The sequence below is a fragment of the Archocentrus centrarchus genome, chromosome 16, assembly GCF_007364275.1.
Source record: "Archocentrus centrarchus isolate MPI-CPG fArcCen1 chromosome 16, fArcCen1, whole genome shotgun sequence".
Classification (NCBI taxonomy): domain Eukaryota; kingdom Metazoa; phylum Chordata; class Actinopteri; order Cichliformes; family Cichlidae; genus Archocentrus; species Archocentrus centrarchus.
Genome location: NC_044361.1, coordinates 8240569 through 8257368, shown reverse-complemented (window position 1 = coordinate 8257368; position 16800 = coordinate 8240569). Strand labels below are relative to the sequence as shown.

Genomic DNA, 16800 nt, shown 5'->3' with positions numbered 1-16800 from the left:
CAGCCAGTCATGTCTGGTCTCATTTGCTTGGTTTGTTTGGACTTACTGTATTTTTGAGCTCTTTGTCTGCTTCGTCTCATTTGACTTGTCTTGTACTGTTAGTGCTCTTTATCTCCTTTACTGTTATTTTAATGGGTAATTTAAGATTTGACCACACTTAGTTATCTTGGAATGTTTACACTCAGCTGCCAGTTTATTAGATACACATTGCTAAAAATAGCTAAAAGCTATTTTTCAAGTGAATTTGCAGAAAAAAGAAAGAAAAAACCCACCCTACTAAAGGTTATAATGTTATAAAATAGTAGTATAACAAGCAAAACAGCTATAACATTAAAACCATAAGACAAATATTTTAGGTCATCTTTGTCCAGTAGGGCAGGGACACGGGTCCTCTGGGGGTGTCCTGCAGTGTAAGGCACCAGGATGTTGGGAGCAGGGTTTTGGGTGGTTTGGGACTTTAGTGCATCAATCCATTTTCAACTGCTTATCCAGGGCCGGGCCGTGAAGGCAGCAGCCTAAGCAGAGAAGCCCAGACCTCCCTCTCCCCGGCCACCACATCCAGGGGAAAACCAAGGCATTCCCAGGCCAGCGTATCCTGGGGCTACCTAATCCAGGAAGGATGCTACTCAAATGTCTGAACCACCTCAGATGGATCCGTTTGATGGGGAAGAGTAGCAGCTCTACTCTGAGTCCCTCCTGAATGACTGTTTTCACCCCATGAACAAGACCCCAAATTACTTAAACTCCTCCACTTGTCCCTGACCTGGAGTGGGTACACCACTGTTGTCCCGCTGAGGATTATGTAGCTGAGCTATAACAAAATAATTTGGTGCATCTGTGCCAAACGTCATATTTAACTGACTGATTTAATTGACTAAGGTTCCAAAGCAAGGATACCTCATTGAATTAAACACCCATGGCCTCAACTCCTCTCTCCTTGTGTGTGTGTCTCTCTCTCTTGCTTCCTCAGTTTGCATCTCTGATGGCAGGGAGCGGGACACGAGGAGAGGATGAGAGTAAAGGAACTGAGGATGTGCAAAATGAGAAATGAGAGAGGGGTATATCTCAAGAGTTTCACTTCCTGGTTAAAAAAAAGGTAAGAAAAAAGAAGGTCCTGCTAAGAGCATGGAGTGCCATTAATATAAGGTGTACTGTCTCCATGGAGTACCCTCTGTTGTTGTGTTAGATGTTAAAGTAACCGGTATGCTTGGATCCAAAGTTTCCCAGAAGAAAAATGATCAGTGTTCGTCACCTTACCTGTAATGATTTTAATGTTGTGGCCGATCAGTGGATAATTCAACACCAAATAACCACACACTAAGGCCTCCAACCTTCATGTCCAGAAAGTTTTCATTATAACCTTCATCAGGGTAGGATTTTGTTTTTAAGGGCTAAATACTTTACTTTTAGCTAAGGGGACCTAACAAACTGGCAGCCGGGTTTACAGTAACCTTCATTAGTGGTATCAAACTTTTCTGGGGTAAAAAACTGAGGTGTTGATCTACAACTGCAACTTTTTTACCTCCTGTGTTTTTTAGCTTTTGCCCAGGCAGGGTATAAACATCAGCCCCTCACCAGCTGCTACGTGGACCACGAGGCTTTTGCTTGGCGTGGTGCAAACTTTTCTCCCCGCTCCATTTACCCTGCATAACCCTTAGACGGAACACGCGGGCCTGCCGCGCCCTGCAGGCTAATTCAGGATATGTAAATAAAATGCTCAGAGACCCACGGAGAATGTACTATAAGTGACCACAACAACAACGCCAGCGCAGGGTAAGGTTTCGATCCACAATTCTGTCCCCTGTTGTTGCGGTGGAGACAGAGGAAATACACACACACACACACACACACACACACACACACACACACACACACACACACACACACACACACACACACACACACACACACACACACAAACCCAGATTGGGACATGGAAACAGGACTAGATGAGGGCAACTGTCTAGGTCCTCCATTTCTGTTACACTGTCTCCAGGTGACTCTCTCTTTCCCTCTCTCTCTGAACGCACACACACGTACACACATGCACACACGCACACACACACACGCACGCACACAGGGAATGTGACTGTCTCATTCTAAATATCTCAGACTGTCTAGAAAAGCCCAAGAGGCACAAGGAACAGCATAAACCACAGAGACGCCCTCCCTCCTCTCAGGGGACTGGAAAAAACAAAACAAATTTGTGCGCTTGTACTTTCTGTGCTGTGAGGTCTGGTTTGAGGTTTAAACTCTATGGTGGAGTCTATTTTATGGAAATTGAAGAGGACTGTTGAAAAATAAAGATCTGTGATCAAATCTTTGTGATTTAATACAATTTCATAAATGGTTCACACACCCTCCTGTACACAACAGTGAGATGGCTCTTTTGCAGCACTGTAACAAATGGTATAAAAACTGTCCTAATTGTGTACATGTTTAGCTAAAACTAATATTATAGTGTGATATGTCCAGTTGCTGTTGGACTCCAACCAGGTTGTTCCTTGTCCCCATTTCTGGTTATTTCTGATTTTGCTGATTATCTGGTACTATTCATCGTACAGCGTGCAGTCAAATGTGAAATGTCTTGGTTGTTTGTCTCCAACTCCAGGTCTCAAAGAGGTCATGAATCTCTGATTGCTGGATTACAGTGAATTGTTTGGTGGATTAACGTGAGTTTCTCCCAAAGTGAAGATTGAAATCAGACACTAGAAATGGTTGAATCAACATGACTTTTTGTTTCCTGTTTTTTTTTCAACTTCAGGGCTGCTAGTGGGATTACATTTTCTCACCTATGACTTCTTCCAGAAACCAGCTGGGGAGGGGGGCGGGGGGACATTTGGATTTTGTAGCTTGCCACAAGCTCCAAAAAAAATGGATGCTGATGAAAATGAGTGTCCTGGCAGTCACGTATTAGTTTCCAGTTAGTTTTTGTCCGAGCAAGAATCTTATTTGAAGCTATTAGAAGTACGTGCCTTTAGGAAACACTTGCTGCCTTGAGTGAATATGTTAAGACACAGTTAGTAATGAGTGAAATTTGACTCTTTACAACCTTTTTACAAGTTCTCTACCTTTAAAAAGTTATACAGCACTCTGTTAAAAACTTAAACGTTGGTCTTCAATCTAAATGAGTTTTGTAGTAAGAGGAATATCTGGGGTAAATAACATCTTTTTTAACCACTCCATCAAAATCCATCAAAATCTGACCATCATCAAGCTATCATGAATATCGTGAATTAAAGGCAGGTGTAAATTTAACTGAATTAAAATCTTTTATCGAATGGGACTACTGCTGTGGGCTATTTATCAACTTTGCTGCATTTATGAAATTTATAAAACAATCATAATTGAAATTGTTTACTTATTTTTATTACCAACAAAATGGAACAACTGTGACGTGGAGTAGAGTGGCTGTAAAGCTGTGAGTCTACCTGTGTTTGTGCAACTTATCCAATTAAAAGAAGCCCAGTTTGATAATGACAAAACAAAGCAGCCTAATAATTATAGCAATAACACTAAAAATATTAGCCCGTTTCAATAGACTCTGGATCAACAGAATCACAGGCATCTTTTTTCTTTAGCTGCACACAGCACCGAACCCTCAGACATGTAAACACAACAATATTCTGCTGATTTCTTTCTGCATTACTCTTTTGTTGCTACTTCCCTGCTGGTGAAATCTGTCCACGTGTTTTTTCCTGCAACTTTTCTTATCTTGGATTTGGAATCCATAGATAGGTGGGACTCAACGCAAACACATGTTAACCCCTGCTCTACTGAAATCTAGAAGATAAGTTACAAGGTGATAGATGTAAAAAAAACACTTAACAAAACACACACACACACACACACACACACACAGGAGGCTGAAGCAGGTAGAGTAAGCGCTCCGGCTCTCTCTCCCCCTGATTTCCTGCCCAAAGAAGGGCAACAACAGAGTTCAGATCGTCTCCCTCACACATCAGACATTCCTCAGATTCCTGCTGCAGACCTGAAGCTGAGGTCGAGGTGCAGTCCGACAGACGAGACCATCGGCCTCCCTGCTGCCCCCATCAAAAGCATAACAGGAAACAGTAGTCCCGAAACTACTGTGTACACTATGTAGGTCATACACACACACACACATACACATGCACACGCAGTTTAGAGCAGCTTTAAACACACGTGTCTTCAAATGTGGTCAAGCAATGGAACGTGTCATCTCATTAAAGCGTACAGTGACTTTTTTCTTTTCAGTTTTCTTTTTGCAATTTTGGCAAACAGGAAATACTTCCAGCTGTTTCATGTGATACATGATCGCAGGGAGATGATAAGCAGCCATGTTTATCGCATGACCTTACACATGACATATACTGCATGTTGTACTTAAGTGAAACCTAATGCACACCTTCATTATGTGACAAAAGCATCCACTCTGCTGAGGCCAAAACTCACAGTGTCTTGTCACTTCTGAGTCATCTCAGTGGTTGACATTTGACCCAAACAGATTTGTTTTATTCTGAGTGTGAGTGTATCACATGACATCATACTTCACACAGCTTGAACTGGGTAATTACTGACTCTGTGTGTGTGTGTGTGTGCGCACTGACCTCCAATAGCTTCACACCTTGACGTCATCTCCCACAGCACCAGAGCCATGGAGTAAATGTCGGTCTGTTTGAAGGACTCAATGTTCTCCAGATTCAGTCGGGCCTCCAGCACCTCTGGTGCCATATACCGAGCAGTGCCCACCTGCAGAGCAGAGGCAGCAAGAAGGGTTAACACACAAGAGGCGCGAGCAGGCACACCCAAACGTTAAAGAGATTATTGTGTTAGCTCTAAACTTACTCACTCTTGTCCATGAAGAAATATAAAAGACATATTTGACATTATAAAAGAGGAAGATGAAGTCTACATGTTTCCTTTTCTGTTTGATGTGTGTTGCTAAATTACACATAGCAGCTACCACACCGTTTGCTCTATACAGGTTTCAATGTTACTGTTGCGCTGCAGTGTTTCTGTGTTTCTACTCCAGAGCCATTTCTTCACCAGTGAGAAATGGAAAAATATATATTTTTTGCAAGTCTATGGAGTCCTACATTTAATGCCCAAGTCAACAGCCAAGATCAACAGGTTTTCAAACACGTCCAGAAAAATCTGATCCAGGTCAAGTCCCAAGTTTCAAGTTCAGTGCTGAATCAAGAATAGATAGTCCTGCTTCTGGTCTCAATTTAAACTCAGTGGTTAGATTAACATTTTGGAACATACCTTCTCCCAATTTGTCACTGAGAAATGAAGCGATACCATTCTCATCATATGGTTGCGACTCAGAGCTAATAGTCTGCAAGCCTTGGAATTTGTTTGCCAAGTTTCAAGTCATATCACAGCTCAAAAAATAAAACAAAAAACAAAAAAAACCCAGCAAACCCAAAATCACATAAACTTAAACAGACTTGTTGCACCCATCCTGGGAAATGAAAAAACTCACTCATATTTTTTACATCTGTTCATTTTTATAAACATATTGACCAAATTTGTCAAAAATTTGAGCTTGGATTAAAAAAGAATTTGTTTGAAATCACTGGGCTGTTCTCATTTTGTGAAGTTAAGTTTGACGTTATCACACTTTCTTTCCTCCCAGTGAAAATTGAACAGCTTCGCACATTTTAAACAGTGATGTTTTTGCATGAATCAGAATCATCACTTTCCCACCAGCAAACGGTGACTTGCACTGTTGTACTAATCCAAATGGCTTTAAGCTTCAAGGTCAGATGTGCGAACAGGTCAAACAAGCTACCTGATAGCAAGATTTTCCAAACCCTGACGCTGCTTGCTGCACGGCAAGCCTCGTGAAATGAAAATGCTTCTTCCCTTTCCACCACAGTGAAGGTCCATGCAGAGAACAGCTTTGCAGCTGTTCTGCATGAATTTGTATGTTTGCATAAAATGAGTGAATGATCCTTTATGTTAGAATTAGAGAAGGAAGAAGGAAACTTTATGCCACTGTGCCACGTTTTACTACTGCTTTAATAACCCTCAAACATCTGAGAGTTACATAACATCAAATTTCCCTTGTACTGCATATGCAAACATATAGGTGATATAGTATCTGGTTTTGCAAGCGGTTACATTTTGATGCAGACAAGAAAAAGCTCAACACGCATACACGCCCATGCTGCAGTTATGGGCGTGTAAGCTACTGTACTAGCTGGGAATTTCCAATTTGTGAGTGGCACCAGCAGCCACACTGAAGAATCATACTTGAGAATGTGAATGGATCAAACGATCACATGGCTCAGGAAAAAAAATGAGGGAAAAGACTGAACAGTCTGGATCTTTTTGTGGTTACAAATACTTGTTGTCAGTTTGTTGTAACTTGCCATTTATTAATCATAAGGAAATATGAACACCGCCCTGCTGACAGAATGAACTGGGGACTGTTGAGAGTTCGCATGTCAAAACAAAGCTTTTACCTCTCCGTTTATCCCTTGATTACCCATCAGTCTGTCAAATTGCTTTTGTCAGCCAACAAAGACACATTATATCCAAACACACTTTCAGGAGAAAGTCTTAGAGAGAGGAAGGCCAAACAAACACAGCCAGCTCATATCTGACCAAAGACCAAACCAAAGCATTTCTAATAACAAGCTTTCCCTTCAAAAACTACAGCCAGCAGTAACATAAGTAACAGTAATTAGCTCCACTTTAAACAGCCACAAATCTAAACCCACAGATGTTTGTCTGCTGGTTAGATGCTTTTAATGTTCACACCTGCTGACATTTTTGCTGATCATACTTCTAATCATATTTCTGTTTTTACTTGTGTTTCAATGCCATTGGGTAAAAGTGGAACGCATAATGATATCTAACCTGCCCGCTGTTGGCGAGGTCGTCCACTGACAGGCTGCTGTCCAGACAGAGTCCCAGGCCGAAGTCGCAAACGCAGCACGTCCCGTCGTTCTTCACCAGGATGTTGGAGCTCTTCAGGTCTCGGTGGACTATGGGCACCTTCAGAGTGTCAAAATGAAAAGTTGTCAGTGTAAAAATAACAAGCAGCAAAATAGAGAACAAAATGGTAAACAGCTTTTAAATCTTTCATATTATACGATGTCTGTGGTCTGACTAGGCACTAGCACCAGTGACGCTGCTTGTGTTGATTTTCTGATGATGTGCTGCTTTTTACACAACTCATCCAGTTTTTCACGCAGTGTCTGAGCACCATCTGTTTGACCTTTTAGAAAGCTTTAACCCGACTCGACGCTGAGAAAGTTCCGCCTCGTTTTACACTTTACACTTTCACTTAATTATAAGACTGGTACTTGAGCTGCTGGGGGGACCTCCCTTCTGCTGCTGCATGTTATTAACCTTTATCTGCTCTCTCCCGTACTTCGTGTTTCGCTCTGTTTGTTAGTCATAGTTTCTTTATGAAAGGGAATTCTTGCTTGTAGGAGATGACAGGATTATTGAGGTTCTCACTCTTGTAGGATATTTACTTTCTAAAGAACTATGAGATGTTAGGGTAGCACTACATAAATCAACTTAAATGAACTGAATTAATGCCACAATAACAATTCTCTGCGGGCAATTAATATTTTGCTAAAAACTTGACACACATAGCTGGATTGCTGTCCCAGTAATGTTGAAAATATGTTTTTTTTAAAAATGTGACAGATTTATACATTAGTATTACGCTAAACCTTAAGCTATTTGATGCTTTTTCTGATCTATCACACAGGCATATTTGCAATCTCTTTACCTTAGGGCGTCCACAGGGGAGGCGATCGCTGTGGAGGTGGGCAACACCCCGTGCCAGAGAGCTGCTCAACACCTGCAGCTCCTGCCAGCTGATCACATGATGTGTCAGGTGCTCCTAGAAGGCAGAGAGATGACGGGATGGATAGCATTTTGAGAAGTTAGAAAATGAAATAACAGTTCTCTCGTATTGGGAGACTGGATGGTTGTTTTCTCACCTGTAGGTTTCCTCTGGGGTGGAAGGCCGTGATAAGCCAGTACTGTTTTTCCACCTTCCTCTCCTCGGCTGTCAGGAAGTGGAGGATGCTCTCATGCCGGAGGTCTGTATTGGAGAAAATGTCCTTCTCGTTCTTCCAGGAGGCGTACTCTTCATAGGGGAAGATCTTTACAGCCACTGTTTCAAACTGATCTGACGTGGTCTGCTTCAGTTTGGCCTTGTATACCTGAGCAAAGCGACCCTTTCCCACCTTTGACACAATCAAAAGTCAAGACTTTAGTAAGAATTTGAGTTAGAAGCAGAATGGCTCCACGCTCCAACTCTGAAATGTGTATGCATACCAGCAGATCCAGTTCTATAGGCAGCGGCTCGGTATTGTGGTTCAGGCTGTTGGCGTGAGTCGAGCTGCTGTCTGACCTATCGTCATCTGTCATGATGGCGCAGGCGTCACTGCAGTCCAGCCCACCGGCTTTTGGCTTGCGCTTCTTAAAGCTGCTCTCCCATTCTTGGTTGGGCCGCCTCTGCCGACGAACGCGGCACCAGTAGAACATTCCAAAAATCACCATCACCATCACCAGCAGGGGCAGCAGGCTCACCAGAATTACAGACGTCACCGGATCGCTTACAGTTGGATCCACAACTGGGACAGAGGATGAAATATAGAAGAAAAAGTATGAGCAACCTTAAGAGCCCCGACTCTGAAGGAAGATGCGCAACAAGAATAATAAAAAAAAAAAATTGTGTCATTAGAAATGGAAATTTAATGAGATGGTAGCAGAATGCAAAAATTCCCCATGCAAGAGCTAAACTGCATGTGGGTGGACTTTGAACTGAATCATGAAAGTCAGCTACGAAGATTCTGGTGAATATTGTTAAAAATGAGTCAATTGTTTGTGTCAAGCCATTTTTTTTGTATTCAGCCTGCAGCACTAAACGCCTTCGAGTTTTCCTCATCTATCAGAGGCTAAGGTGGGAAAATATAGATATTTTTGAAACTGCCAACATGAGACAAAGCTCTGATGAGGCCTCTCGGGACAGTCAGAAAACTCTTAACACAAAGTCACTTTTTCAACTGACTGCTTTCTGGCGCTTTAAAGGACACACACAGCCTAATTTGTGTGTTTTGGGTGATGCATGCAGCAGCACAGCCTTTAACTCCCACTGGCCTTACAGTAACAGTCCAACACTTTGAGGCCACCGCAGGGAAATCGTTCTTTAAGCCTGTGCTATGAAAACATCGCTCTGCTCCCCGCTCCGAGAGGGCAATAAATCATTTACTGTCCATCATAACAATAAGCACGAGCCTGAATCTTTAGGTTTCTGATCTCAGTGGGGAGCCAACTCTGCAGACAGTCAAAAGCTGCACAGATGATACTGCCAACACAGTGAGCAGCCTTTACAGCTTTGTGAGCTATAGCATTAACTCCACCCTCCGACTCTGACTGCCAGTTGGGACAGAACGGCAGCCAACCCTCAGAGCTGCAGTGGCAGTGAGAGAACAGTCAAAAGCTTGTCTGTCTTGCCTTGGCCTGGCCCGGACTGATCTGCTCTAGCCGGGCACCTTTTCAAAGAGTGTCTCACTCAGTGTCCCGAGGGAACATTACCCTCCTGAGCGAAGCTGCCACATTGGCAAGCTGAAGGCGGTCAGACCGAGGACTGACCATTGAAGAAGTTGCTCCACCCTGCATCTATTTTGCAGTAAGATATTCCACTTAGAGTATATCTATTAGTGAGTGTTATGGAGGCCCAAAGTGAAGCATCAGCACATGAGACAAAAATAAAACTTCAATCAAGAACCTGAGGGATACTGCATGTCCATAGTTAGTACTCACACTGAACCACACGCTGCTCTATTGCCCCTTTAGACTCTACTGCGGACCATCAGTTACATAATAAACATGATGCTGTATTCAGTTGTACTTGAAACTAGGTACTGAGCCCATAAACTTATCAGGAAAGTATTTACTGAGGTCATGGCACCAAGGGAGCTGAAACATCCACACAACCAGACATCTTCTGACTACCCCTGCTGGCCAGGAAAAAGAATGTTTCCACATCTGTAGAGCAAACCCAGAGGACTGCATCCAGCGACAGCACCTGGTAAATAAATACACTAAACACTGGCCCTTTTAGTAAGCTACCTAGCTACATCTATCATACATTACAACCATAACTCAAAATAAAAAGTTAGTGTAAAAATGTTAAATAAAATGATGATTTGCAAATCTCATAAACCTATATTTTTTATTCATAGTAGAACACAGAAAACATCAAATTTTTTAAACAAAAATAACATTTTTAGAAAAATACTAGCCTATCATAATTTCACCATCATGCATTAACAGTCTGTAAACATCTGGAAACGGAGGAGAGCAGCTGCTGGACTGTTGGGAGAGGAATGTTTTCCCATTCTTGTCTGATACAGGATTCTAGCTACTGAGCAGTCCCGGGTCTGCTTTGTCGTAATTTGGTGATGTCCATGTGTTCTAGACTTCAGGCAGACACCGGCGGCAAAGCTTTTTCATCTAAGTGTTATAAGGAGTCTTTGCATTTTCATTTATATTAGTTTGTCCCATTTATTTCCTCTACAAATTTTAATAAAACCCCTTGAATTACAGTTAAAAGTCAGCACTTCAATCACATATTGATTATTTGATTTACAACCCGCTGTGGTGGTGCACAGAGGGAGGTGAAACCAACACAGATAATGCCACAAAAGCACAAGTGTACTATCTGCCAGCCTATAATTAGTGTTAACAAGCTCACTTTATTAGCGGTAGCTTACATATTTACAGTAGAAGTGGCTGCAGCAGGCAGCAGCTGGAATGTCAGACAGCATCTGATAGCCTACACGTCCGTATTTTGTGAGGTTTGGAGCTACGTAAACACATGCATCTCAATGTTTGCTTTTATTTGCGATGTCGCCCAGCAAAGACTAAACTATTATGTCCCGTAAAAACTCAAGACTGCATTTGTCATGTCAACGCTTGCTCTGATCTCATTTAACTGTCTGATTTCAACCGTCTGACTGATGCACTTTCTCTTCAAATAAGTACACGAGGAATAAATATTATCTTCATTTTTGTGGTTGTGAGTGTGTAGGTGTGTATTTGTGTATGTGTGTGACTGCATGTGCGCACGTGTGTGTGTGTGTGTGTGTGTGTGTGTGGGCATAGAGCACTAAATCATTTTGAGATTGCTTCAGGCAAAACCGCAGATGCTGTGAATCAAAAATACTGAACACACGCAGTTTCTTTTTAGACTTGAGACAACATCAAAAGTCCGGCAGTTAAGTGGGCTGCAGAATAAGACCGCCAGACAGTCTCACACTTCTACTCAAATTCCACGTGTGTGTGTGTGTGTGTGTGTGTGTGTGTGTGTGTGTGTGTGTCTGTGTGTGTGTGTATATGCCCTAAGGGTTTTAAGACTTCTTAGAGGTTTTTGGGGTTTTAAGTTTATTTCCTTGTTGTCTTGCAGCCATGTTTGGAGTGCGTAAGAGTGTGTAGTTAAGGTAGAAACAGCAATCACACAATCGCACAGTGCCAAGACAAACTGGGAATAGGAATCATGTTGCCTTTTCCAATCAGGATGCCAAAGTGTTCTCATGCGGCGCTTAAAGAGGTTTGACACATAATTCGGGCAAATACAGGCATCCTCGCCTCCGGCCTGTAATTACTCACGTCATCAGTGTGCATGTGTGTGTGTCAGGAAGTGAATTCTGGGATTTCGAACCCTGCCATCTCTGACTCACGCTCTTAATGCTTTAACCGATTGCTAATTACTTGGATTCTTATTACGTTTAGTGAAGTTACGAGCTGGATATTAAAGAGGAACCATTTTCCTCGGAAAAAAAGACAGAGCCAGACATGATTTCATGTTTGAAACAGGTGATGGGTGGATAGATGGCAGCCATTATAAACACAGCGTAAGCAGAAGCACACTTCCAACAGGGCCACGCTGTGCCAGTTTGTCCGCTGTGCCAGCAAAACACTTAAAAGTTGAAATATCAGTATTCATCCTGATTTGCTTGAACGTTTCCATTCATAACCACTGATTTTGGTAATTATCTGGCCCCATCAGGGAAAACTGAAGGTTGTACATCAAGGTTCAGGTTTTTGTAGAGGTTAAAAGTAAATGTGTTGCATTAGTGTAAAGTTTCCCTACAACACTCTGAAAGAATAAGTGCATACAGCTTTGCCTGTTCCTGTGGCATTTGCTGCATGAACCAAACGTAACAGTATTATGGAGACTGTAACAGCTAACAGTGAATCCTCCGTGAATCGCCACCTTATCGTGGTGGAGGGGTTTGTGTGTCCCAGTGATCCCAGGAGCTATGTTGCCCAGGGGCTTGTCCCCCTGGTAGGGTCTCCCATGGCAAACTGGTTCTGGGTGAGGGTCCAGACAAAGAGAGGTTCAGAAGACCCCTATGATTGTAACAGCAAGGGAACAGTTTACCTTGCCCGGGATAGGGTTACCGGGGCCCCACCCTGGAGCCAGGCCTGGGGAGGGAGCTCGAGGGAGAACGTCTGGTGGCCGGGCATTAGCCCGTGGTGCTCGGCTGGGGGCAGCCCAAAGAGGTTACATGGGCTCGCCCTCCTGTAGGCCCACCACCCGCAGGAGGCGTCGCAGGGGTTGGGTGCAATGTGTGTCGGGCGGTGGCCAAGGGCAGAGGCCCTGGCAGATCGATCCCCGGCTATCGAGACTGGCTATTGGGACATGGAATGTCACCTCTCTGGTGGGGAAGGAGCCTGAGCTAGTGCGTGAGGTTGAGAGATACCAGCTAGATATAGTTGGGCTCACCTCAACGCATGGCCTGGGCTCTGGAACCAGTCTCCTGTAGAAGGGCTGGACTCTGTTCCAGTCTGGAGTTGCCCTCGGTGAGAGGCGGAGAGCTGGGGTGGGTATTCTTGTATCCCCCCCGGCTTGCTGCCTGTACGTCGGAGTTTTCACCGGTGGACGAGAGGGTAGTTTCCCTGCGCCTTCGGGCTGGGGAACGGGTCCTGACTGTTGTTTGTGCTTATGCGCCAAATGACAGTTCAGAGTACCCACCCTTTTTGGAGTCGCTGGGCGGGGTGCTGGAGAGTGTTCCATCTGGTGACTCCATAGTCTTGCTGGAAGACTTCAACGCTCACGTGGGCAATGACAGTGAGACCTGGATGGGCGTGATTGGGAGGAACGGCCTGCCCGATCTGAACCCGAATGGTGTTTTGTTTTTGGACTTCTGTGCAAACCACAGTTTGTCCATAACGAACACCATGTTCGAACATAAGGATGTCCATAAGTGCACATGGCACCAGGACACCCTAGGTCGCAGGTTGATGATTGATTTTGTAATCGTATCATCAGATCTGCGGCCGTATGTTCTGGACACTCGGGTGAAGAGAGGAGCTGAGCTGTCAACTGATCAGCACCTGGTGGTGAGTTGGATCAGGTGGCGGGGGAAGATGCTGGACAGACCTGGCGCACCTAAACGTATTGTGAGGGTGCGCTGGGGACGCCTGGCAGAAGCCCCAGTCCGGGAGATCTTCAACTCCCACCTCCGGCAGAACTTCGACAACAACAACTGTTAAAAGGGAGTTTTTCCCTTCCCACTGTCACCAAGTGCTGCTCATAGGGGGTCGTTTTGTCTGTTGGTTTTTCTCTGTAATTATTGTGGGGTCTTTACCTTACAATATAAAGCACCTTGAGATGACTGTTTATTGTGATTTGGAGCTATATAAATAATATTGAATTGAACTGAAATGAATTGCTAGGTGGGTGGAATCATTACTCATGTCATTTGTGTCTCCTGAGTGTGCAAACATGTTCACCATGCTAACTGTTGTGAAGTGAACGCTTGTGTTTTGATCTGGAGATCTGCTTCCTCAATGGAAGGAAGGAAGGAAGGAAGGAAGGAAGGAAGGAAGGAACCAACAAACAATCATATTAGGCTCACAGCTCCATTTAATAAATAAATATTCATGTCAGAATATTTATACATGAGATTTATTTCATTTAAAAAGTATTTACTATTTTTACCGGTGGAGTTTGAACCCTCCTAAATGTATAAAAATAACTTGCTTTTATCCAGGCTGCTATCACATTATGGTGAAGCATGGAGGAATCCAGCCACAGACAGGCTGGTAACACTAACTATAAAGTGAGTATCATACTTATTCTTTATTTGTTATGGTAACAGCAGAGGCTCCACAGCTCAGACTACATCATAAACATAGTTCACATCTCTCTAGCTCCACATCCCCTTCCTCCAACATCCTTCAGTTGCTCTGTTTCCATCTCATCTTCCCATCTCAATCTGTTTTAGCCACCATTCTTTTTGTCTCACACTGTCCTTCTCCTTTTCCTTCTTTTTATGCATCTAAGAGTTGGCTTGCTTGAGTCATTTCTCTATAAAGCACTCTGCTGTGTGACTGAATGACTGATGTATTCACTGATGACAAGCCAAGATTCCGTAGTTAAGGAAGAACTATAAAAAACATGGATAAAAGAGAACATCTTGGAAAAAGGAGCCAATTTTATATGTCTTCTTCTCTTCTCTTCCCCCTTTTTTTTTGATCAAGAAGCCATTGTAATTATTATTTTTTTCCATTTCCTACTTTTATCTATTGTTATTATTTATCATCAAAATAGAACCCTCACTGGCATCAAAAATCCCCTCTTCATGTCATGAGGAAAATAGTGTTTATCACGAGCGATGCCAAAATAAATGAAGAGATGACTTGGAAGAGATCCGGCCACGTCTGTGCGAAAACTCAGACTGTAAGTAACAAAATCAATTTGTTCTACCTTTATCTCATTCCTCGCATAGCGTGCTTCTAAGCATATAAAACTGACTTGCACAAGAGCACAGCTGTGAATACAGCACTAAAACAAATAGCATGTTACTATTACAAGGCTCCCTTCCCACTCAAAAGAATCCACAAGCGCCAAAACACATGTGCAACTGATACTGACTGGAAGGCGGTGTTAGTCTGCGCCAAATCATTTTTTTTTACAGGCTCTTAATTAAAAAAACAACTGCTGTGTCACACAGAGAAGTCCAGGCCTCTCCGGGCACAAGGGATCATCTCTGACCACTTCTTATGTGCTTGGCTCAGTGGCTGGGAAAACACAGGAAGTCAAAATGAAGATTCACAAGTAAGATTTGGTAAGATTTGAAAAAGCTTTGGGAAAATTCCTAAACAGCTGATGCGATTTTTCGCCAGGCCAATAAAATGCAACAGGCCTAATTTCATGGCTGCACAACGAATCTATGAGGCAATTTTTTTTTTTCCCCTTTAAAATACACTCATTAATAGCCAATTAAACTGATTGGGTTTAAATGGACTCTCAGTTTGGGCTTTGCTCTAAATATTGCATTTGGCTGTGTTCAAAAAAAGACTTTAATGAACTATAAACTGTGATCAGTGAAGTTGAAATTGCAGCTGCTGTTAACACTGGAGATACCGTCATCTAAATTAGTTTGGAACTTTGAGCCACATGTGAATGTATTTTTAATCATTTAGGAATTTAGTTTATTATGTGAAAAAACACCAAACAAAACAACATATGCTCAAAGTGAGTGGGTGAAGCGATTACAGAAATGGAGAATGACGTGAAGAACACAAACACTGTGGACTTTAAGATTTGCCAGTGAGCTCAGTTTGCGTTTGGTCTCAAGCCAAAGCTTCACAGTTTTGTGTTGTTTTTTGCTTACATTGGGCAGGCAATAAAACAAACCTTAAATGCTGCAGTGACATTTTAGCAAACAATTTGCCCATTAGGGCATATATGAATCTATATCAGAACTTGTGTCTGGTGTATGTACTCAAATATCTGCTCTCTTCTTAGTGTTTTGTTCACAAACAACAGCAGTTAGTCACCAGCTTAGCCAGTTGGTCAGTGTTGGACAGGTAGTGCGGTTCACAGGCACCTTTTATGTCGTTTCACTGACAGCTGGGTGTTAAGTGTGGACACAAGGTTAATGACAGTGTAGAGAAGTGACACACACAAATATGAGCCCTAAATCCAAAACAACAAGCTCAAAGAAGCTAAAACTCTGCAGAGATGATGAATCGAGTAAGGTTAGGTGATAATTTTCTGTGGCTTCCTAATTATAAATGACACCTCTCACACTAGGCATAGTTATTTTGCTATAAAAATAATGATTAGTGCAGCTTTAAAGCTTTATTTAGCCTGTGTGATAGATTTGCAGGGCTAATACCCCGTGGCTACATCTCTAAAGTGGACACAGCTGTGCATCTCGCTACGAGCAGCTCTGATAAACAGCAGCACTGATCTGTTTTGTCATCTTAACACATTGAGCCAGTGACAACACAGCACACATTTCCCCATCTGATTTACTCCTAACAGGCTTCTTGCTGATCTGTCTATTGAACACAACAAGCCCTGTTTGCATTTGCTGCTGTGGTGTCACAATGTTCGCTTGCTCATAGTGACACATTTAAGACATCTGAACCCACAAGCGCATTCGCTCTCTCACGCAGGGAGAATCGACATGTGTTGCTCTCAAGCAATAGACCAGATGCACAAACACTATTGCAAGCATGTCACAAGAATGCAGGGGTAGAACAATGTGAGGCATTTGGAGAGGAATAAGCTATGGCAGAGGTCCAGCAAACAAACATGGACTTCCTGCTGCATGCGTCCTCAATGGGAGGAAGGAACCACAACCCTTACCCTATGGGACCTCAGTGTGTGTGTCTGTGTGTGTATGTGTGTGGGTGTGTTTCAGAGAGACATTATGATTTACATAAACTACTGTACACATCCTTGAGAGAACACTCGCGAACATGCCAAAATCTGAATGTGGAGCTGATGATTTCAGATGTCAGACTTCCCTGCAACAGCAC

The 16800-nt window shown here is 43.0% G+C and overlaps 1 protein-coding gene across 1 annotated transcript in view; it reads right to left on the bottom strand.

Moving 5' to 3' along the window:
- The window catches only part of LOC115795069 (TGF-beta receptor type-2-like), a 37161-nt gene that overhangs the window by 5855 nt on the left and 14506 nt on the right, over nucleotides 1–16800 (bottom strand). The window contains exons 4-8 of the mRNA XM_030750842.1: nucleotides 8290–8588; nucleotides 7950–8198; nucleotides 7736–7849; nucleotides 6850–6987; nucleotides 4590–4731 (exon numbers count right to left, since the gene is read on the bottom strand). Of these exons, the coding sequence (XP_030606702.1) occupies nucleotides 4590–4731; nucleotides 6850–6987; nucleotides 7736–7849; nucleotides 7950–8198; nucleotides 8290–8588 (942 nt within the window). The remainder of the gene's footprint in view (nucleotides 1–4589; nucleotides 4732–6849; nucleotides 6988–7735; nucleotides 7850–7949; nucleotides 8199–8289; nucleotides 8589–16800) is intronic.